The following is a 22,639-nucleotide window of genomic DNA, read 5'->3' as shown; positions in this document are numbered from 1 at the left end:
GTGAGGCTGCTCAACCTGTTAAAAGGCACCCTGGACCGGGGGACGCAGAAGCTGAGTGTTAAAAGCTAAGAGGGTCTAGGACGCAGGTGGGCAAACTGCTGCCCATGGCTGGTCTGTGCAAATCCCTTCTTCCTCCCCAGCTACGAAGAGTTTTTACATTTCAAGGGTTGTAAAAAGAAAAAAAAAGAACAGTATTTGTCAGAGATTGTGTGCGGCCCACAAAGCCCAAGATATTTGCTGTCTGTCCCTTTGTGAGAAACAGTTTGCCAGCCCCTGGTCTGGGTGAGAAGGGAAGGGGGACAGACAGAAGGAACAGCACATGCGAAAGCCTGCAGACTTTTCTGTGAGATCAAGTGATTGACACGCTGGAGATCACAGAGAAGAGGGGCTTTGGAGAAAAAATGAGCAAACAGACACAGATGATTCCTCTCTGTGTGGCTTGCTAAGAATCTGGACTTCATCCCAAGGCACTGGGCAGCCATGCACGTGTTTTAACCAAGAAAGGAGCATAGTCAGACTTTAACTCTGTCAAACATATGAAGAAACAAGAACATTCTATAGGGCGACCGCCATTTAAATGTGTATTTAACATGAAGTGCCTTATATTCTGAATTCTCAGAGTCCCTTGGATGATGAGTGACCCCTATTGCTCGATGAAGCTGACCGGGCAGGTCCAAACTGGAAGCCGGTCTTCATGCTGAGGATGGAGAGATAACCACAACTCACAGTGCTGCCCTTTCCTCCCAGAGACAGCCCCAGGAGCACCTGTAATGGGAGCGGTGGGGAGCTGGGAGTCAGAAGGCCTGAGGCCCAGGCCCTGCCCTGCTCCTGGCTTGCGTGTTCTCCAGTCATTTCCTTTACTCACTGAGAGGCTGAATGGCCTAGTGGTTAATTGCGTGGGCTCAGCTTACAGACCGTCTGTATTCATCTCATAGTCTGTGGTTTACAACCCTCTCTGCAAACTGTCGTCACCTGGGGCGAGAGGGGTTTCATAAAAACTCTTCCTCACTGATGCTCATTTCTAGATCCCAGACTGGGATCTGGGCATTGGGATTGTTTTTTTAACCTTCCCAGTGATAGCAGGGAGCTGGCAGATAGAGAGCCCCTGTCCTAGTAACTAAGGACACAGACTCCGGGCTTGTCACCCTGGCTGCTCTGCTGACTAAATGGATAATCACGAGCAAAAAACTTAAAAACCTTGATGCTTTAATGTTCTCAACTGTCAAAATTATCCCAACCTCTTGAGTTGTTGTGACAATTAAACGAGGCAGTTACTCTAAAGAACGCCATTTGGCTGTTGACTTCCAGTCTGGGTTTGGGGCCCTTCCGTGTTCTCCTAAAGGATGCTGTTTAAACTCTGCTCTGGCATCTGTGTGTGTGTGGTATAATTGCGGATTTCCTAGTTGGTCTCCCGTGCTGGGCTGTGAGCAACTGAGATCTGGGAACTGTCTCCTTTTTAGAAGGTGATCCGTGAATGCGCGAGTGAAAGAAAACAGCTCTTCCGCTGCTAATCATGCAGCCAGGTGAAGGCTCGTTCCTGGTAGCTGGGCGTGCAGTCTGTGGAGTCCACAGCAGTGGCCCATGGGGACGGGCATTTGGGAAGAAGTGGGTAGAAGACCTCTCTAAGGGGGTCCTAAAAGGCTCTGCCTTATTCACAGCCCACAAATAGCCCTTTTTGAGTTCTTTCTCTTCCACAGATGACTGAAGTTGCTTGAGAATGGTAAATAAGGTAAATAACAGTAAATGGCTATTGAGAACAGTAAATAACCTTGAGGAGGGACCCAAGAAATTAAACTCCTGGTCTCCAGACCCTCCCAGGGGTCAAGCGCTGAGCCAACACTTGACAGAGATCTGAGCAATACGGTAGCATCGCAGGCTTCATGCATCGTTCATCGCATCCAGGTGGGAGGAGGGCGCTGCCGTTTGCGCCTCCTCCGGCTTCAGGAAGGATCTTCACCAGCCGTTCAACTTTCCAGAGTCTAAAATGGTGTCAGTGTCTAAACAAAAGTGATTACTGGGGCAGCACATTGTTAAGTAAGAAGCCATGATCCCTGCCACCAGATGTCTTACAAGACACATTTCCAAGGACAGTTTTGTCATATAGAACAGTACCTGCTTCTCTGCAGCCACAAGATGATAGGAAACATTGGTGTATTTCCAGCAGTTCCATGCTACTCACATATATAATCCTAACAACAACCTTATAATGTCAGTACTCTTACAATCCTAATGTTGCAGATCATAGAAATGACGCATAGAGAGGTTTATGGACTTAACTATGGTTAAATATACATAGCAGATATATAGCCCTGCCAACCTATAGCAGAGGTACAGCACATCTATAGCAATGCCAGGTTTTGAAAACAAATTTTGTCCCCAGAGTACGCTTTGAGCCAGTACCCTCCATGCCTCTCCCTCCCTACGTTTCCTGGGATGAGAATGAGCACCTTGGGAGCAGGGAGCTGGGCCCCGCTGTGCAGGTGGTCCTTCCCACGCGTGTGGGCGGGCATCCTGCGGGACACGTGGCGGAGCTGGAATCCGGCAGAGGGCTGTGTGGCGACATCTGCCTGTGGGGAGGGACACCTTTTTCTAATTTCACAGAGATCCGTCTCCCTTTCTCTCATGGCTCTTTCTTGTTCTGCCCCCTCAGGTCTCTGCCTTTCCCCGGGAAAAGGAGGAGAAAATGATCAAGGTTCAGGTGAGCTGGATTTTTGTTTCTGTCGCTTAACATGTTCTCTCATCTCAGTAAGTGGACGCCTGTTTTCTCTTCCTTGACAGGGGTGAAGAATGACAGCAGACATTTAATACCATTTATGTGCCATGCTCGTTTATTTCCTTTTTAAAATTTCCTTTCAGTTTTTATTTATTGTCACTTCATTTTACAAATAGTAGTGTAAAAGAGAATAGAAATCAAAAACATGAAAAAACCCGCACATTATTACCCTGCTTACAAATCGCCTGTTTTTTCAAGGGTTATTTTTAATATGTATTCACAGCTATACTTGCAATAATGCATAGAATTTTGATTTGGTTTTATTTTTCACTTAAAATTATAGCACAGTTTTTTTTCTTTTTTTCCTGAGGAAGATGGGCCCTGAGCTACCATCTGTTGCCAATCTTCCTCTCTCTTTTTTTCTTTTTTGCATGAGGAAGATTAGGCCTGAGCTAACATCTTATTGTGCTTAATTTTTGTCATCTATTGTTATTTCAGTGAGTCATACCTCCTTCCCTTTTTAACTCTACCTCATTTACAAGCTTTTGAGTTCCTGAGGATTTTTTTTTCCTAAGTGGTGCCTCAGGGCCTTTATAAAAAGAATATCTAAAAGATGGTCTTATCTGACAGGATCACAGTGAAGCTGAACTTGGAGAAAAATAGCATTAGACATTGTCATACAAAAAGCGCTCGATTCTTTCTGCCCAGTATCTGAAGCTTCCTATGTGTGTGTCCGTGTGCCTTCGTGTGTTTCACTCTTCGTGTATTAATTTATTTTATTAATGGGGCCAGCCTGGTGGCATAGTGGTTAAGTTCGCATGCACTGCTTCGGCCGCCCGGGGTTCATGGGTTCAGATCCCAGGTGTGGACCTACATACTGCTCGTCAAGCCATGCTGTGGTGGCGTCCCACATACAAAAGAGAGGAAGATTGGCACAGATGTTAGCTCAGGGCCAGTCTTGCTCAGCAAAAAGCAAAACAAAACAAAACAATACAGGTACTTAATTTAAAGATTTTAGTCCTGCTCCCAGACAAGCAGGCACTTTCTATCTGTCACTTTTCTCGCTGCTCAGAAGGAATTTAGAATCATCACATGAAGATGAGTGGTTCCTGTAAGTTCAAGTCCTACTCAGGTTCCTATAGAAGACAAGCGTCCTGCCGACTCCACAGCCTTTGCCTTCTGGATCAGGAGGATGGGAGAGAGGCAGAAAGACTGCACTCCAAGCCAGGGTTGTCGTTCACAGACCAGGGCCTGAGGCGTGATGTTTGGAGCTCCAGCCAGAACAAGTGCAATGTTGCACAGCCTTCATATGAAAATTTAGATTTCCCTGCAGCCAAAAGTTACAAGATAAACAGCAAAGGGGAATGAAAAATATTTACCGCATACGTGGAAGAAAAGGCCCGAATGTCCCCCAAATGAATATTATTATAAAACAGGAAGTAGAGGTGACCAGCCAATATGAAGAGTGATCATTACTAATCAGCTGTGAAAGTTTTTCTAAATAACTGGCTTTTGCTTCCAAAATTTACTTCTGAAATTATCAAAGATTTAAAAAAAACTATTCATGTCCAGGGGCTGGCCGAGTGGCGCAGCGGTTAAGTTTGCACGTTTTGTTTCAGTGGCCCGGGGTTCATCAGTTCGGATCCCGGGTGCGGACACGGCACCGCTTGGCAAGCCATGCTGTGGCAGGCATCCCACATATAGTGGAGGAAGATGGGAATGGATGTTAGCTCAGGACCAGTCTTCCATAGCAAAAAGAGGAGGATTGGTGGCAGATGTTAGCTCAGGGCTAATCTTCCTCAGGAAAAAAAAAAGTATTCGTGTCCAGTGTTGGCCAGGTATAGAGGTTTAGGGGGTTATGCTTTCTTGGAAGAAGAAGTTGGAAATTTTTTTTGGAGGAAACACCTGCCATTATGATTTCAAAAACTTTAAAGTTTATTATTCTTCCACATTTCCTTTTCTACTCTTTGGAAGTTATTTTAGGAAGATAATCAGCCGAGTTCCAGGGACTAAGGTCTATGTGAAAGGATTTTTTTTGCAACATTGTTTGTAATAGATAAACTAAGTAAGCGTGCATTATCTGGATCAGCTCACTATAGTCTAGGTCATCAGTTCCTCGAATTACTGTGCAGCCCTGAAGTAGGATGACAGAGAGGATGATGATGATAATCATAATAGCAGCTGTCACTCATCAGGTACTTACTGTGCTGCAGGCACCGTTCCTCAGTACTTTACGTATAGTCACTCATTTTCTGACTGGTACCCTATGGTAGAGGCATCAGCATGCACATGAGGACAGGGTGAGGGACTTGTCCAAGGTCACACAGCCAGCCTGGGGCAGAGCGTTCCAACGTGAACACGGGCAGCCAGGCTCCGAGCTGTGCCCAGACCAGGCCACCACAGACGCCGCAGTCCAGATGGGGCACGGACGGTGATGCACGTACTTCAACAGCAAGGGGGACCGATAGCCTGTACATTTGACAAATCAAACAAGTGGGATGTGTGTGTGAAACGGGACACAGACTCCATCCCACACTGTTGGAAGTAAAGCTTTTCTGGGGTAAATGACGTTGTTAATGATTAAAAAATATTGGCAGTCCGTGATGCAGCAGAGCTCTGGGACTTAGCTGTGGGCGTGCTAACGGAAGGCAGCCATTGAAGGCACAAGCATTTCTGTTCCTGCCGCCCTGTGGGTGGGTGGAATTAGCAGTGTGAAGGCAAGCAGAAGGCAGTTCCTTGAATCTGACTCGGGCGCCTTAGAATCCAGAGGAACGTCCCATCCTTTACGCTGTCCCAGGACCGCCCCTCTTCCATAACCAGAGTCTCCGTGTGCTTGGTGTTGCAGGAGCCGGTGACCTTCGAGGACGTGGCTGTGGCCTTCACGGAGGAGGAGCTGGGGCTGCTGGATGCCACCCAGAGGCAGCTGTACCGGGACGTGATGCTGGAGAACTTCCAGAACCTGCTCTCTGTGGGTGAGGACAGGCGCCCTCTGTGCTCAGTGTCAGCCTCCCGGGGTGTCTGTGTGCTCGGTTGTCGGAAGCCCTGGGACTCCCAAAATCATTCTCTGAGCTTGGGCACTAAAGAGACCTTAATAATCCCTGTGCAACACAGACGAGATGCTCCTGATGTTTCCGTCCAGATGAAAATCTGTCCTTGAACTATAAATGGGCACATTGTGGTCCTGCCCCACTGGTTTGTCGTCAGATCCATTGAGTGGGTCACTCCAGCTTCTTTGTTTTTAGGGTGCCAGTAACTGTGACTGTTGTTAACTCGATTTTTGGAGGTATTTTATTTTTTGCTTTAAAGATGTATTTGTAAATGACTCTAAACTTACAGAAAGTTTATGAAAATAAAAATACAGAACAAGAACGCCCATGGAGCTTTTACCTTGATTCACCTATAGTGACATTTTACCCCATTTGCTTTATCATTTATGCTCATGTTCTTTCTCTCTCCATATATACTTGTGTGTGTGTCTATATATACACACATATATATATATATGAACACGTATGTATATTCATAGTATTTTTTTTCCGAACCATTTGCAGGTAATTTACATACACCACAACCCTTTGTCTCTCAGTGTATATGCAGAGTTCAGGGGTCCCTAAGACTATCCTCACTCTGACGCTTTTTGCAAGTTCGGGGGTCCCCAAGACGGACCTCAGGCTTGATAACTTGCTAGAAGGAGTCTCAGAGCTCACTGAAAGCTGTTATCCTCCCGGTTACAGTGTATTACATGGAAAGGATACAGATTAACATCATCCAAGGGAAGAGGCGCCTGGGGCAGAGTCAGGAGAGTTTCCAGCGCAGACTTCCAGTTGCACTCTCCCAGTGGAGTTCTGAACAGCTCTCACTCTTCCCAGCAGAGATGTGTGACAGTACACATGGAGTATTACAACCCAAGCCTTGGTTTCCAGAGCTTTTCTTTTGGTGAGGAAGATTGGCCCTGAGCTAACATCTGTGCAGGCTTCCTCTGTTTTGTATGTAGGACGCCACCACAGCATGGCTTGATGTTGGTGTGTAGGTCTGCGCCTGGGATCCAAACTCGTGGACTCCAGGCCACTCAAGCAGAGCATGCGAACTTAACTGCTATGCCACTGGGCTGGCCCCTGTCCAGAGCTTTACTGGGGCTCAGTCATGTGGATGTGGTTGGACACCTGTGTGGCTGACCTTAGTTTCCAGCCCTCCTGAAAATCAAACCGATAGCACATGGTCCAAAGCACCCGCCCCCCGCATAACTCACATTGTTAAGCTGTCTGGTGTGGCCCCGGGACTCAGGCACAAAAAGACTCTTATGAGGCCAACATTCCAGGGGCTTTGCGATCACGTGCCAGGACAGGGGGGCCAGAGCGACCTCTCCTTGGGCCAGGCTAATTCTTTGCTGAACAGTGCATTTTGTAGGAATAGGAACGTGCTCTCACATATCCCCAGTGCAGGTAGAACGCTTTCATCCAATCTGTCATTTATGCTCTAATTTTGTGAAGAGAGCCAATTAGATTCCTTCAAGCGTATGTTCCTCCCTCCAGGGCAAGGTCTAGTGTAGTCTAGTCCAGCTGTCATGTCTCTTTAACTTCCTTTAATTGGGAACTCTTCCACAGCGTCTTTCTCTTTTAAGACAGTGACATTTTTGAAGAGTAGTCTTAGCCCCTCCCCCGTTTTTCATAGAACATTCCTAGTATTTCCTCATAATTAGATTCAGATGATCCGTTACGCTGGAACCTTCCTTCCAGCAGGTAATGGTGTGTCCTTTTGAGATGTCACATCTAGTGGCACACCGTCTGTCCCTCATGGGTGATGTTAACTTTGGTCACCCAGTCAAGGTGTTGTCCAGTTTCTCCATTATGAAATGACTGCCATTTTCCTCTTGCCGTCATAGGGTGACACTTTCAGAACACACAGATATTCTGCTAGATGTAGCAACCAACGCTGATTCTTGCCTTATCCACTCCTTCTCAGGATAGTTTGTAGGGACTTGTGAATTGTTTTTAAAAATAGTTTATAATTTACTACTGTAATTATTTTGGTGCTAAAGTTATCCTGAATCTGGCCCCTTTGACTGACTCCTGTGCCTGTGACGTGCCCCCAGCGTTCTTTTGAGCACTTCCTCACTTATGGCAAAGCATGATGTTCTGTGCTCACCTTTTACTTGGACCCAGCTCTGGAATCATCCATTCCTTTTACTGGGGAGCGGCATTCACACCAAGGTCTGGATGCTAAGTATTGTCATTGCCACTGTGATATCTGTTTCTTGTCTCAGGACAGAGCTAGGAGGCAGGCGTGTGTGCGTGCATGTATGTGGATACACACATACGTTCATATACATACATGCACATATAAGTACATATTTATATGTGAATATAAATATATTCACATATACACATGAATAGATGTTCAGTTTCATTCAAAATAAGATGTTAACTAAAATTATACTGAAAGACCATTTCTCACCCATGAGATTGGCAAAAATTTAAAAACTGAACACTACTTTTTTGGGCCAAGCTGTGGGGAATAAGGCACTTTCCAGCATTGAAAGTAGGAATGCAGAATGATACAGCCCTTCAGGAGGGGAGTTTGCTTGTATCTCACAAAACGGTGCATTTACCCTTTGCCAGCAGTTCACCTCTAGGAAGTTTCCCTAAAGATGGCAAGGTGACAACGAGCATTAATAGTATACTGCAATTTGTGCAAGAAAGAGGGGAAAATAACTCAATATATGTGTATCTGCTTGTCCTTAGAAGAAGAAAGACTAGAAGGGTTAATCAGAAAATCACGAAGTTACTTTCTCACAGTGGGTGGGAGGTGACAGTGTGGGAAGGATGTGCAAGAGAGTGACACTAGTCCCAGGACACCTTTAGTCTAGTTTGGACTTTTGAGAATACGTTCGTTCAACACATTATAAAAATTCAATCCAGTAAGAATGCAAAGGGCTGATAATCTAAAACTCAAAGAAAGCTGCAGCGAAGGAGTGAATTATAATCAAAGTGAATACTGTAACCACATGGAAGAGAGCAAACACAGGACTCCCGGGAGGAGCTCAGGAGCACAGTGTGTGTCGATGTACCCTTAGTTTGAGGTGCCGTCGGCGGGGGTGGGAGAATGAAATGCAATCCTGAACACTTTTTGGTGGGTGTGTTTATGGTTGTCACAGGGGAGAAGCAATTCTGAAACTATTTCAGACATGTCACAGGGGCCAGGGCGACTCAGTGAGAAGGAAGACTGTTCAACAGATGGTGCTGAGACACCGGACCCCAGGAGGCATCGAATGCCTCCCTCAAACCTCACGAAAAATGGACTCAAAATGGATAAGAGATCGAGTGTGAGATATAAGTGTAGAAACTTGTAGAAGGAAACATAGGAAAAATCTTCGTGATGTTGGGTTAGGCAAAGAGTTCTTAGATGTCACACCGAAAGCATGATTCATAAAAGAAAAAGAAAAGTTGGACTTTGTCAGAATTTAAAACTTCTGCTCTCCCTGTTTTTTTTACAGGGAATCAGCCCTTCAAACCAGAGCTCATATTCCAGTTGGAGAGAGAAGAAAAGCTTTCGATGATGGAGACAGAAACCTGGAGAGATGGGTGTTCAGGTGAGAAGCGTGTAGCAGTGACCTAGCAGCCAGGAGGCCCTCCTGAAGCATGGGTCAGAGCAGGTGGCGTCTCTGTCCCAGCTTTCCCAGCCCTTCCTGTTTCACACACAGTAAAATCGGAAGTACGTAGGCTGGCCTCTTAGGCCCTAAGGGGTCTGTCTCCTCAAGCCCCTCTAGCTTTCCTTATTCTTAGCTGTTTTTTATTTTTACTCATTTATTCTGTTCCAGCCGCACTGCCTCGTTGCTGCCCATCAGACCTGTCATTTATGCTCCTGCTTCAGACCTGCTTGCTTTTCTCTCTGCCTCGAGTGAATGAATTGGTTAATAGATGCCTGGTGTTCGTTGTTGCCAGTCCTCCTTCAGACAGCTAATAGATGTAGAATAAATCCGTGTAATCAAAGGATACTCCACAGTGGTGTTTGTCATCTGATGAATGCCTGTCCTGATTCTTGACTGTTTAGGTGTCCTTGAGGATTCATAGACAGGTAGCCATTATTACTAAAAGAAGAAGAATAGCCAATCAGGGGGCCAGCCCGGTGGCATAGTGGTTCAGTTCGGGTGCTCCGCTTCAGTGGCCCAGGGTTCACTGGTTCGAACCCTATACACCACTCATCAAGCCACACTGTGGCGTTATCCCACATAGAAGAATTAGAAGGACTTAAAATTAGGATATGCAACTATGTACTGGGGCTTTGGGGAGACAAGAAAAAAGGGAGGGAAGATTGGCAATAGATGTTAGCTCAGGGCCAATCTTCCTCACCAAAAAAAAAAAAAAAAAGCCAATCAACTAGGGTAAGTATCAGAATTGATCAGTGCCAGCATAATTGACCATTCCCATGCAGCAATTTCAAGTGAGACACTCTTGTGTTAATTTTCTCATTTCTATTCCCAGCTCTGTATCTGCCCATTCTAGCCTCTCCTCTCCCCTCCCCATCCTCCAACACCTAAACCTTGACCCAGCTACAGTTTTGAAGGAGAATTTTCAGGTTGGACATTTACGTGAGTCTAAACACTTCGGTAATGTTTCTTGAGTCCTTGAGACTCTGACATCAAAAGCCACTGTCACATCTGTGTAGATAAGGATGCTCCTGGGTAGGAAAAAGAGTCAATAGAAAATTTCAGAACAAATTATTTCACTTCTATAATTTTTTGTTGCCCTCTCAGTTAAGATTCAGGATCATACATCACACAATACAGTCTTTAGAGCAGGGGTCAGCAAACTTTTTCTCTAAAGTAGTAGTAAATATTGTAGGCTTTGCCCGCCACATGTGGTCTCTGTCACATTCTTCTTTGTTTTGTTTTTTTTTACACCGTTTAAGGAAATGTGTAAAAACTATCCTTAGCTCCGGGGCTGAACAAAAACGGGCCTAGGCCCATAGTGCGCCAGTCCCCCTGCATTATAGCATCTGTAGGAACAGGTGTCAGATTTTAAAATATCTTCTTGTTTTGTTACATGCTTATATACCTAACATGTTTATATACCTTTCATTAATGCAAAAATTTGATAATATACGTTCTTATTTTTAATATACCAATTTTTCTTCTTCATGATACTTTGGGGAAATCCCTCCCAGTTCAAATTACAACTCTTCTAAAAATTTTTTTTTTATCATGGCTGCATAATATTCCAACATGTGGCTATAGCATGTATCATTTAGCTATTCTCCAATTGATGGGCATTAACTTATTTCTTTACCTTTTTTTTTTTAAAACTAATACGGAAAGTTCAGCAGTAAAACCCCCAATGCAAATGTCCTTGGGTACTAGTGATTTTATTTCTCTGCCATAATTACCTGTTGACTCAGAGATTCAAAGTGGAAAGCCATTCCTTACTGAGCTTTAACTGGACTTGTGACCAAGAGACACGGTTATTCCCCATGGGCTTTCCTGCAGCCTATGGGGGCTGACTTAATTGACTTGGGCAAAGAAACATTTTCAAATTCAGGATTTTTACGGGCTGGCCCAGTGGTGCAGTGGTTAAGTTCACACATTCTGCTTCAGCGGCCCTGGGTTCGCCGGTTCAGATCCCGGGTGTGGACATGGCACCGCGTGGCACGCCACACTGTGGTAGGCGTCCCACATGTAAAGTAGAGGAAGATGGGCACGGATGTTAGCTCAGGACCAGTCTTCCTCAGCAAAAAGAGGAGGATTGGCAGTAGTTAGCTCAGGGCTAATCTCCCTCAAAAAAATAAAATAATAAAATAAATTTTAAAAAATAAAGATTCTTACAACCACTCTCTTGGCAGAGCTGCTATAGAAGAAATACCTCTGTTTCCATTTACACTAGGAAAGAGAAAGTTGTCAACAAGTAATGGCTTCTAAACTATCCATTTCCTCGCAGGATTTCCCAAATTGCAGCCCATCCATCTCTTCCAAAGTCAGCATCCACACAGATTCCCTGCGTGCCCTTTTCCATGCCAGGCAAGGAAGAGTCAAAGTCAGAGAAACAAGAGTTAAGAAGAGTAGCATCTTTGTTTTTATTCCCTTTCCGAAAACGAGAGTGTATTAAGATCAAGTGTATTAATGGGTATCAGTAAGATCTAGTGTATAATCTTCAACTGGTGAAGGTTAGAACCTAGAAATGAGGAAGTTGCAGTCTCATACATCCTGAGGGAGAGAAAGGATATTTTTCAAGTGGAAATTGGCTCCTTCTATTTTGAACCTTCTTGTAGGCGTGAAACCAAGAGATGCAAACGTACCTACTGGTATTTTTCCAAGTTTCTATAAATGAACTTTGCATTTGAACGTTGTGATTGGTATGAATTTTATGCCTTCCTCAGCTATTTAGACCGGTGGTTTTCGTACTGTTTGGGGCACGACCCTCAGTATGTAATGTAACCTTACAGACCTGTGTATGTTTACATGTCAGATGTATGCACATCTGAAACATTCCATGCAGTGATATCTGACACGCAATGCACCTCTGATATTGTCTGTCCTTTTTCAAATTATTTTATTTTATTTTTGTGTGTGTGAGGAAGACTGGCCCTGAGCTAACATCCATGCCAATCTTCCTCTATTTTTCATGTGGGACACTGCCACAGCATGGCTTGATGAGCGGTGTGTAGGTCCGCTCCTGGGATCCAAACTGGGAACCCCAGGCCGCCGAAGTAGAGTGCGTGAACTTGACCACTACGTCACCAGGCCAGCCCCTTTGTAGCTTCTTTTTTTAATTGCATGTCACGATCTACTAAGTTGATTTCAAACCTCACTAATGGTGGTGAACCATTAGTATTATAGGCTGTACGTTCCAAATGCCTACATACAACGACAATATTCCATAATCTGTTTTCAAAAGTACAGCCTTCCCATGGGCTGGCCCTGTGGCCTAGTGGTTCAGTTCAGTGCCCAGGCATAGTTCCCAGGTGCGGACCTATGCCACTCATTGGTGGCCATGTGATGGCAGTAACCCACATACAAAATAGAGAAAGATTGGCACAGAGGTAAACTCAGGGTGAATCTTCCTCAGCAAAAAAAAAGAAAAAAGAAAGTACAACTTTCCATGCCAGCCATTAAATTTTGTCTTCTATTTGGAAAGTGATAAGAAAAATAGTTGTACTTATAGTCAAACAGATGATTTGTAATCCATGTCTACATAAAGTCAACTAGTCAATCCACATAAGCAAACAAAATCTGTTTTCATGGAATTGCCTGGTCAATTCCATCAGAAGTGCAGGATCAGCAACCTGTTAGAGCCAACTGTGGCTGTTGCTGACATGACACATCGCGGTCCCCAGAGGCTCTGAAAGGTGATCCTTGACCTCAACCCTGCTGCTTGCTTCTGCTGCAGTCTGAAACTCCTAGCAGGGATGGAAAGAGACGTTTCTGGTCCATACGGCCAGGCCAGCATCTCTACACTGGTGAAAACATCATTGCTCTGCAAACCAAGGGCTTCGGGGCTTTTCTTTTTTTCCCCATTGCAAATTCTTTCTTTTTTCTTTCCCAATGTCATCTCTAATTCTACAAAACCATCCATGGTATTAACCAGGAGATCCCTACTTTTAATAGTCTCCATCTCTCAACGAGCACCTTATTGCTTACTCTTTCTTCTGTTTCCTTTTGGTAATTTGCTGGTTCCAGCTAGATCTGAATCCACTCAACTTTGCAGGAAAGTATTTGGCAGTTTTGATTTGCTCCACAGGAAGAGACTAGAAAGGAGAGCTCTGTGCCTCAGTGAGCACACGGGACAGCCTTTGGCAACCTGCCACGCTGCCTCCCCAGAGAGAGAGTGCTCCCCCTCACCAGGGATGCACTTTCATGTTTTTGTTAGCAAATCCTTGTTGCCCAAGATTTCTTCTTTCTGAAGAAGCATACCTGTCTTTCCCTGTGGATATTTCTGTCTAGTGTCCAGGCTCTTAGAAAGTCTGGGGACAGGATGACAGACGCTAGAGCAGATGGCAAGGTCATGACCTGAGACTCCAAATCCACCGGGAGGTGTATTGTGAGATTTTTATGTCTCTCAGCTACTAGAGAAAAACATCCACAGGCTCATTACCAGGAGCAACGGGGGCACTCACACACGCGCACACGCACACACACTCCCCCCCATGGCACAGTTCATCTGGTCCTGATGGCTCTGAGGCTGACCACCATTTGGGCACCTTTCAGAAACCCAGAAGAGGAACTTTCCGTTTAGTTAAGACCAGAGTATTTCCAGAGTGTGTATTAAGCTCTTTCAGCACTGAAGCTTTCCTAGTTTCAGAGCACTCATCCATTTTTTTTTAATGCCATGAGTCTCTTGGTGGGCCAGGTTTCTCCAGCGTTATCTTTAAACGATCTCTCACAGATGCTGTTTCTTCTAACCTCCTTCTCTGCCCCAAGTTGACTGTCACTCCCCACAGTGAAAAAAACAATAGCCGAGAAGTGGGTGTTTTTCTAAGAGGCAGTCCCCGAGAATTCCTCACGTTTCATTCTGCTTCCTTTAGGGAATAATTATCCGGCACCGAACAGAGAACTTGCCGTTCCTGTCAGCGGGTCTCAGGGCAGCTGCTCTCAGCTGGTTCCTTCAATAATTTTAATTCTTTTATGGCTTAAGTAGAATATAAAACGTCACTGTGTTAAGAGTTGCTGCAACTGTGCTGTAACTTTATATGTTAGCCTTAACTAAACCTTAGGTTTTAATGCCAGCTTTCGTAAATATTTTGTGATATCGTACATGTGCCAAACAGATGTGGATCTAGCATTACGATTCCTTGCCAGAATTTCCTTTTTCATAGGAAACTGACTGCATTTGCATTAACTAACTGCCGACATAAACAACAAATGGGCAAAATGGCGTGTTGCTAATAAAATACAACAAATCTGTTTTTTAAATTACACATATGTATAATCACTGTTTTCCTATAATTTTTAGGTGACTTTTTTGATCGTTGTTGTGGTTCTGACATCTGATCTCAGTCTGTGATAGGCTGGCTGATTTTATGCTATAATTTTAAAGGGAACTGGAAAATTTCAAAATATATGGAGATTAAACAACACACTTCTAACCCATGGGTCAAAAAAGAAGTCTTAAGAGAAATTTAGAAATATTTTGAACTAAATGAAAATGACAACACAACTTATCAAAATATATGGGATGCAGTGAAAGCAGTGCTTAGAGGAAAATTTATAGCATTGAATGCATATGTTAGAAAAGAAGAAAGATCCAAAATCAATCAGTGAAGCTTCCATCTCAGGAAACTAGAAAAAGAAAAGCAAATTAAAGCCAAAGTAGAAGAAAGTAAGAATTGGAATAGAAATCAGTAAGATTGAAAATAGGAAATCAATATAGAAAAATCAATGAAACCAAAAGCTAGTTCTTTGGAAAGATGAATAAAATTGATAAGCTTCTAGCCAGGCTAACTAAGAAAAAAGAGAGAGGACATAAGTCACTCATATCAGGAATGAAAGAGGGGACGTGACTACAGACCTTATGGGCATTAAAAGGACAATAAGGGAATACTATGAACAATGTCCTTGCCCACAAATGGGATAACCTAGATGAAATGGACCGATTCCTTGAAAGACACAATTTGCCAAAACTCACACGAGAAGAAATAGACAATCTGAATAGGCCTATAGCTGTTAAAGAAATTGAATCAACAATTAATAACCTTCCAAAACAGAAAGACAGAACTCATTCTGTTGTGAGGAAAAGAAGCAGAGGCAGACGGGAAGTCCTTTAAAGGTTAAATATACTCTGTTAGAGAGAGGTGAACCTCAGGTGTGGTGGAGAGAGTGGCCAGCAGAGCGCTCAAGCATTAGTCTGTAATCAAAATGTTGTCCTTACTGTATCGTCTACTGTCCAGAAGATGCCTTAGTTTCTCCTTACTATCTAAAAGTGTAGTAAGGATGCAGGGTATTGTCAGTCTGATTTGCCTGAGTTGATATTCTTGAGTAGCTTCTGTTGAAGAAGAAGAGAAAAAGAAAAAATAAATGGAGATTTTTTTTTTTCCTCTTCATTCATTATGGCTAACTGTGAAAGGAATTATTTGGTACTTATGATAAGTATAACATCTTTGTTATTGATTAATTGATGTAGATGCTGGAATGCTTGACTTTCTCAAACTCTAAAGCATGATTACTAAGAAGATGAAGCAAATTCTCATTCTCGTCACTTCAAGTGAGCTCTTTCTTTGCACTGCTTATTTTCTCCATCAGTAATGTTCCCTTATAAATTTGACAGCGCAATTTCTCATCAGCGCTCTACCGTTGATATTAAAATAGAACTTAAATTTGAGATATGGAAAAGAAATGACAAATAAGGTGTTTCAGTATGCACTGTTGACTAAAGGAAATTAAAGTTAATGTTGTTAAATGTGTGATCTTTTCCACAAGAGGCTGAAACTAAGCGAAATGACCTTTTTTCTTCTTCTTCTCTCCTTCTGACAGTAAACCACTGGTCAGAAAGAAACTTGAATCTCCTATGTATTTGAGAGATTCTTATGTCATAAATTATGTACAAATTTGTCTTGAAACAGTTGCTTTGTAAGAAACTGGGCTTTGACTAGCAAGCTGCTTTCATGTCCTTAAGCCACCACATCCGTCCCAAAGATGTGACACATTAAACTGTATCTTTATGGATGTGTAGTCAGTGTTTTGATGATGCCTAAACAACCCTATAAGCATTGTGATTAACTCTAGCTGGAAGCCCGAACTTCTCACATATAAGCTGTTTACTTTATCTGACGTGCCTCTTATAATATGTCCCTTCATTTCAGCTTTAGGTAATGAAATATTAACGTGATCACTGAAAGCATTGCTTTTGAGAAACCAGAGTCATCTCTAAGCGTTGTTTGCAGCACCGGGATGAGTGCATATGGATATGCCATGAAGTGTCACCTGCAGTCCATGCATGGCCCCAGGGCCTAGTGCCACACAGTCATCAGTGTGGCCTTTTATTTTTCCCTTTTTTTTTTTTTTTTAAATTGGCGATAGGGTGGGGCTACGGGGAAGATTCTATACAAGAAAAAATACACTATTTTAAAGGTTATTTCAAAAATTGGAAAGGCACAATCCACAAGAGATTCCTGTGAGCTTTGCCTTTCTCATCAGCAGGTGACACCCTGAGTAGAGCCCCACCTCTCACATGGCCTTCCAGCTTCGCAGCAGAATTGCCATCACCAGTTCCCTTCCCGTGAAAAACAGCACACACGTACACGCCCTCCTGGTCTTGTAAGTGAGAGTGACTCCCTGTGGTCTGCTCGTTACATGCTCAGTGTGCAGCTCCTCTTGGCTAGGAATGTTCTAGGCAGTGAGGGTAATGCAGTGCGCAAAACAGAGTCCTTGTCCTTGTGACTGACACATTCCAGTGTGGAGAGACAAACACAATTAGGTAAGGAAGAATTATCCTGTTGAGGATTATATTCATGTTACGGAAACAAATCCTCCTTTACTGCTGTCTATTCTGGATGCTGTAGAGGATTAATGTACCACCAGGTGTCGGAAGCTCATACGTCATTTCTTCAACCCTGTTGAACCAGGTGTCCTCAGGGAGGATGCTGCTCCCCAGGATATGAGGCTCTGCTGTCTGCTTAGAATCGGAGCTTCAGTAGCTAAGTGACAAGCCATTTCCACCCAGACATGTCTGTCTTCAGCTCTTCTGTTGCCTCAAATTCCCTGAACAGGAAAGTAATTTTCCAGTCAAATGAGGCAAGCCAAAGTCAGTGTTCACTGAGTTTGGTTTGTTTAATGAGTTGCCTCAAAGGACGCCTATAGGTGCCGGGAATGTTGGCTGTGCTTGCCTCCCTCAGCCGCCATGTTTTTCTTCTGTCTTTGGAGTTGAATTCTGTCACAGTGTTTCACGTTCTGACCTGCACCGGGGCCCTTGATAATTGTGAAATATCGGTTTTTGTTGTTTTTAAAGATTGGCACCTGAGCTAACAACTGTTGCCAGTCTTCCTTTTTTCCCCCCTGCTTTTTCTCCCCCAATCCCCCCAGTACATAGTTGTATATTTTTAGTTGTGGGTCCTTCTAGTTGTGGCATGTGGGACGCCACCTCAGCATGGCCTGATGAGTGGTGCCATGTCCGCACCCAGGATCCAAACTAGTGAAACCCTGGGCCACCGGAGCAGAGCACGTGAACTTAACCACTTGGCCGCAGGGCCAGCCCCCGAAATATCTTTCGAAAAGAGTTTAAACTGATAACGGCTTACAGTAACTTGGAAGAGTTTCTTATTCTCATGAAGATAAATAGCTCCTTAGAGATAGGCTCAACCATAGATTAAATGTCTGTGTTTACCTTTGTCTGCCTAGTGTTTACACACAATCTCCTTACAAACAAACAAACAATCAACATTACGATGCCCATGTGCTGGAGAAAAAAGAAAAGCTACCAGGACATAAAGCATTTGTCTACTTGAAATTATGTTCTTTCCAATTTGAGACTATCCCCTTTTGTTTTATTTTTGGGATCTCCAGGCAACCTATGATGAACCTGTGATAACTGTGTGTGGTTTCACTAGGCCCTTTGAACAGGGCCATCATGTTTGATGTCCAGGTTGTGTTGCAAAGCCCTGATTTTAAGGCATATAGATAGCCTGAATTATGTGGAGCCGACTAATATTCCTGGTGTAGCCAAAGAAGAGCCATTTCTAAGTACTCTTAGAAATAGTAACATAAATCTTCCTCTAGTTCATTGAAGTTTTATGTCATGACCTAAGTGCAAAATCGTGAAGTCTCCGAATAAAAGCCTTCACTTGCACATATGTCTAAATTCTCTTTATCCTTATAGGAACCAAGAATGAACATCATATGGAGAGTATTCGAGAAGTGGGATTAAGCTGCCCTTCCCCCAAAGAGCTTTCCTCCTGGCAGAACTGGCAGCAAGGTGCAGGCGGGTTAATGAGGTGTCAAGATTCCATGAACAATTTTCAAGGGAATATTTCTCAGGTGCCAAAACAAGGTGATTCCGCCTGCCAGGTTTGGGCAGAAATACCCATTCAGATTCCTGAAGATGAGAACTATGTATTGACTCATGCAGAGGATGGTTCCACTTACATAACAAACCAAGACTTTCCATCTTGGAGAGCCCAGCATTCTTGGAGGAAAACATATCTGACAGAGTCATGTAATTATCAGTGTAGATGTCAGCAAATTTCCAGGAAAAATAATTTCTGTAAGTGTGACAGCGTCAGCTGGATGTCACATCACAATGATAATCTGAGACTACACCGAACAGAGAAAAACTACAGCTGCCATGACTGTGGAGAAGACATCATGAAGGTTTCATTGCACAATCAAGACTTACTTCGAACAGGGCAAAAACCCTATCCCCCTAATGAGTACAGAGAATCCTTCAGTGATGACGCCAGCTCTGAAATCCATCAGCAGTTCCCCTCAGAAGGGAAGCCCCACACATACAGTCCACGTGGAAAGGGCTGTAGTTATAGTTCAGTCCTTCGTATTCATCAAAGTGTTCCTAGAGGAGATGGCTGTGTCTCTGAGAGTTCGCATCTCCACTCCCATCGGAGAGTCCATACAGAGGAGAAGCCATGTAAATGTGAATATGGTGAGGACTTCAGTCAGTGCTCGCCTCTCGACACTTACGAACTTCACACAGGAGAGACATCCTACAGACGCACCGTTTATGAGAAAGCCTTCAGTCATAGCTTAGACCTTAATAGTATTTTTAGGGTCCGTACTGGGGAGGAACCCCACAAATATGAGGAGAATGGGACTGTCTTTAATGAGAGTTCCTGTCTTCAAGTCCATCAGAGAATGCACGCTGAAGAGAAACTATACACAGGTGTGGAGTGTGAGAAGGGTTTCATTTGTGCCTCAAATCTTAACCTTCAGCATAGAGTTCACATGGACGAGATTCCCTATAATTCTGAGGAGTGTGGGAATGGCTTCAGTCTGGCCTCACGTCTTCAGGACCTTCAGATAGTCCACACCAGGGAAGAACCATATAAATATTATGTTTGTGGTAACAAATTCAGCCAAAATGCCTATCTTCAAGGCCATCAGAAAATTCACCTTGCAGAGAAACCTTATAAGGAGTTTAGGAATGGCTTCAATTGGAGTTCAAAACTTAAAGATCATCAGAGAGTCCACGGTGGAGAGAAGCCGTACAAATGCAATGCCTGTGGTAAAGGCTTCAGTCATAGATCAGTTCTTACTGTTCACCAGAGGGTCCACACGGGAGAGAAACCTTATAAATGTGAAGAGTGTGATAAGGGCTTCAGTCGGAGCTCATACCTTCAAGCCCATCAGAGGGTCCACACTGGAGAGAAACCCTACAAATGTGAGGAGTGTGGGAAGGGCTTCAGTCGCAATTCATACCTTCAAGGCCACCAGAGAGTCCACACTGGAGAGAAACCCTACAAGTGTGAGGAGTGTGGCAAGGGCTTCAGTCGGAGTTCCCACCTTCAGGGCCACCAGAGAGTCCACACTGGAGAAAAGCCATTCAAATGTGAGGAGTGTGGGAAGGGCTTCAGTTGGAGCTTTAATCTTCAAATTCATCAGAGAGTCCACACTGGAGAGAAACCCTATAAATGTGGAGAATGTGGGAAGGGCTTCAGTAAGGCCTCAACGCTTCTGGCCCATCAGAGAGTCCACACAGGAGAGAAGCCCTACCAGTGTGACGAGTGTGGGAAGAGCTTCAGCCAGAGATCGTACCTTCAGAGTCATCAGAGTGTCCACACTGGAGAGAGACCCTACATATGTGAGGTCTGTGGGAAGGGCTTCAGTCAGAGGGCGTACCTTCAGGGTCATCAGAGGGTCCACACTAGAGTGAAACCATACAAATGTGAGATGTGTGGGAAGGGCTTCAGCCAGAGTTCACGCCTCGAAGCACATCGGAGGGTCCACACGGGAGGGAAACCCTACAAGTGTGAGGTGTGCACAAAGGGCTTCAGTGAGAGTTCACGCCTTCAAGCTCATCAGAGGGTCCATGCAGAGGGGAGGCCCTATAAATGTGAACAATGTGGGAAGGGGTTCAGTGGGTTTTCCAGTCTTCAAGCCCATCACAGAGTCCACACTGGAGAGAAACCCTACAAGTGTGAGGTGTGCGGAAAGGGCTTCAGCCAGAGATCAAACCTTCAGGCCCATCAGAGAGTCCACACAGGAGAGAAACCCTACAAATGCGATGCGTGTGGGAAGGGTTTCCGTTGGAGCTCAGGTCTTCTGATTCATCAGAGAGTGCACAGTGATGCTAAGTTCTATAAAAGCGAAGAGGATGGCAAGGGCTATCCTTCATCTGAGAACCCTTACAGACATGAAGTTCTGTGAAGTGCTGTTCCGTTTCGCTGTGAAGTCCTCAAATGGGAGCTGAAATTTTCCATTCACTAGAGTTCTTAGAGTAGAAAAATAATTTCTTTAATGAAAATGCCATGTTTCTGCCCGTCCTCGATGTTCACAATGGTCAGGAGACTACACAGCAGAGACATCTAACGAGAGGGGTTCTGCCAGAACTCGAACCTCAGTCATTGCACGTGACTCTAGCTGGTCACTGCACTAGGGCTCATAGAAGATAAGACTATGGTCAGGACGCGCGAGCCTGCCCACATCCACGTCCGCTAGAACGTACACTTAACGAGAGCAGGGGCTTGCTTCACTGCTAAGTCTACAGAACCGTGACATTCCATACCTCAGGGTAGGTGCTCTGTACTTGTGCTAAATGAGTAAAAGCCTGTAAAGGTATCATGTTTGAAAATTTTATTAAGCTCATTTCCCTCCCGCCCAAAATCATTTAAAAATGTGTTTGGGGTGCGGGGGCGGGGGGGGGAGGGTGGGAATCCTGCAAGTAGCCTTAATATAAGTACTTCAAGTAGATAAATAGTATTTGAAATGTCGAACATCAAGCAAGATTGCAATCTGAAATTACATGAATTTGGTTGTGACCCTGTTGGGATTGGTTCCCATCCTTTGTCCCTTCTTAAGCAAGGATGATCTGAATTTCTCACCATTTGGTCTCTTTCTATACAGTATACTATCAATTTAAGTTTAGCTTTGTGTGTGTGTTTGTGTACATGTATGTGCACTTTAAATGACAGTACAAACTGATAAACAATGTTTTTGGTTAACTTTACAAAAATGGAAGACTGCATTTTTCATAATTGAATTTTTATCCCTGCCCTGTGTGGTAAAGCAGAGTTTTACTGTAATATTTGGAAAGAGTCAGAAATGGTTGCTAATGAGAAGTACTTTCTTAATAAATGTGAAAATTACAATGCTTGGTTTTTTAGTCTCCCTGTTTCCATCAAAGTCCTTTTGATCCAACTGATTTCTGGGAGTTAGAGCCTTTGTTCAAGTCAAACCTCCTCAGACAGGATGTGTGACAAGTTTAGAGGACTTTAATTTTGTCAAGTTCTCTGTCCCCACACTTCTCCCATTCACACAAGGAAAGGACAAATCTTGACTTTTTCTAAACATTTTATCAAATGTACTGATTATTAGAATAGGATTTTCTTATCCTTGCTTGTCTTTATCTTCAAGAACAATGCGTAGGGGGCTGGCCTGGTCGTGTAGTGGTTAAGTTTGCATACTCCACTTCAGCAGCCCAGGGTTCGCAGGTTTGGGTCCCGCGTGTGGACCTACATACCGCTTGTCAAGCCGTGCTGTGGTGGCGTCCCACACAGAAGAACTAGAATGACCTACAACTAGGATATGCAACTATGTACTGGGGCTTTGAGGAGAGAAAAAAAAAAAAGAGGAAGATTGGCAACATCTGTTGCCAATAAATAAAAAAGAACAATGCATTTTGTTGGTGGGAGTGAAAAATACAACCTTCTTAGAGAAGAGTGATAGAATATACATGAAAATGTAAGATGTGCTTACCCATCTGGAAATCATGGGATAATAATTTATGATAAAGCAATTTTAACAGTGAGAAAGCATGTGTACTACGAGGTAGTCCA

At 43.9% G+C, this 22,639-nt stretch overlaps 1 protein-coding gene across 16 annotated transcripts in view; it reads left to right on the top strand.

Annotated features, from left to right (window-relative positions):
- ZNF112 (zinc finger protein 112) overlaps positions 1-21,952 on the top strand; it is a 92,593-nt gene extending 70,641 nt beyond the window's left edge. For 3 of the 16 annotated variants that reach the window (XM_005596334.4, XM_070224555.1, XM_070224556.1), the window contains exons 2-5: positions 2,651-2,698; positions 5,559-5,685; positions 9,207-9,302; positions 18,514-21,952. In XM_005596334.4, the coding sequence (XP_005596391.2) occupies positions 2,684-2,698; positions 5,559-5,685; positions 9,207-9,302; positions 18,514-21,011 (2,736 nt within the window). In that variant the 5' untranslated portion in view covers positions 2,651-2,683 and the 3' untranslated portion in view covers positions 21,012-21,952. Of the gene's footprint in view, positions 1-1,578; positions 1,730-2,650; positions 2,699-5,558; positions 5,686-6,447; positions 6,650-9,206; positions 9,303-9,530; positions 9,823-14,227; positions 16,371-16,846; positions 16,956-18,513 lie in introns of those variants that run through there. The other 13 variants (XM_070224564.1, XM_070224562.1, XM_070224561.1 and 10 more) reach the window with 12 other exon arrangements.
- The last annotated feature ends 687 nt before the right edge of the window (positions 21,953-22,639 follow it).

Source organism: Equus caballus, chromosome 10 (assembly GCF_041296265.1).
Source record: "Equus caballus isolate H_3958 breed thoroughbred chromosome 10, TB-T2T, whole genome shotgun sequence".
Classification (NCBI taxonomy): Eukaryota; Metazoa; Chordata; class Mammalia; order Perissodactyla; family Equidae; genus Equus; species Equus caballus.
This window is presented reverse-complemented; position numbering and strand designations above follow the sequence as displayed.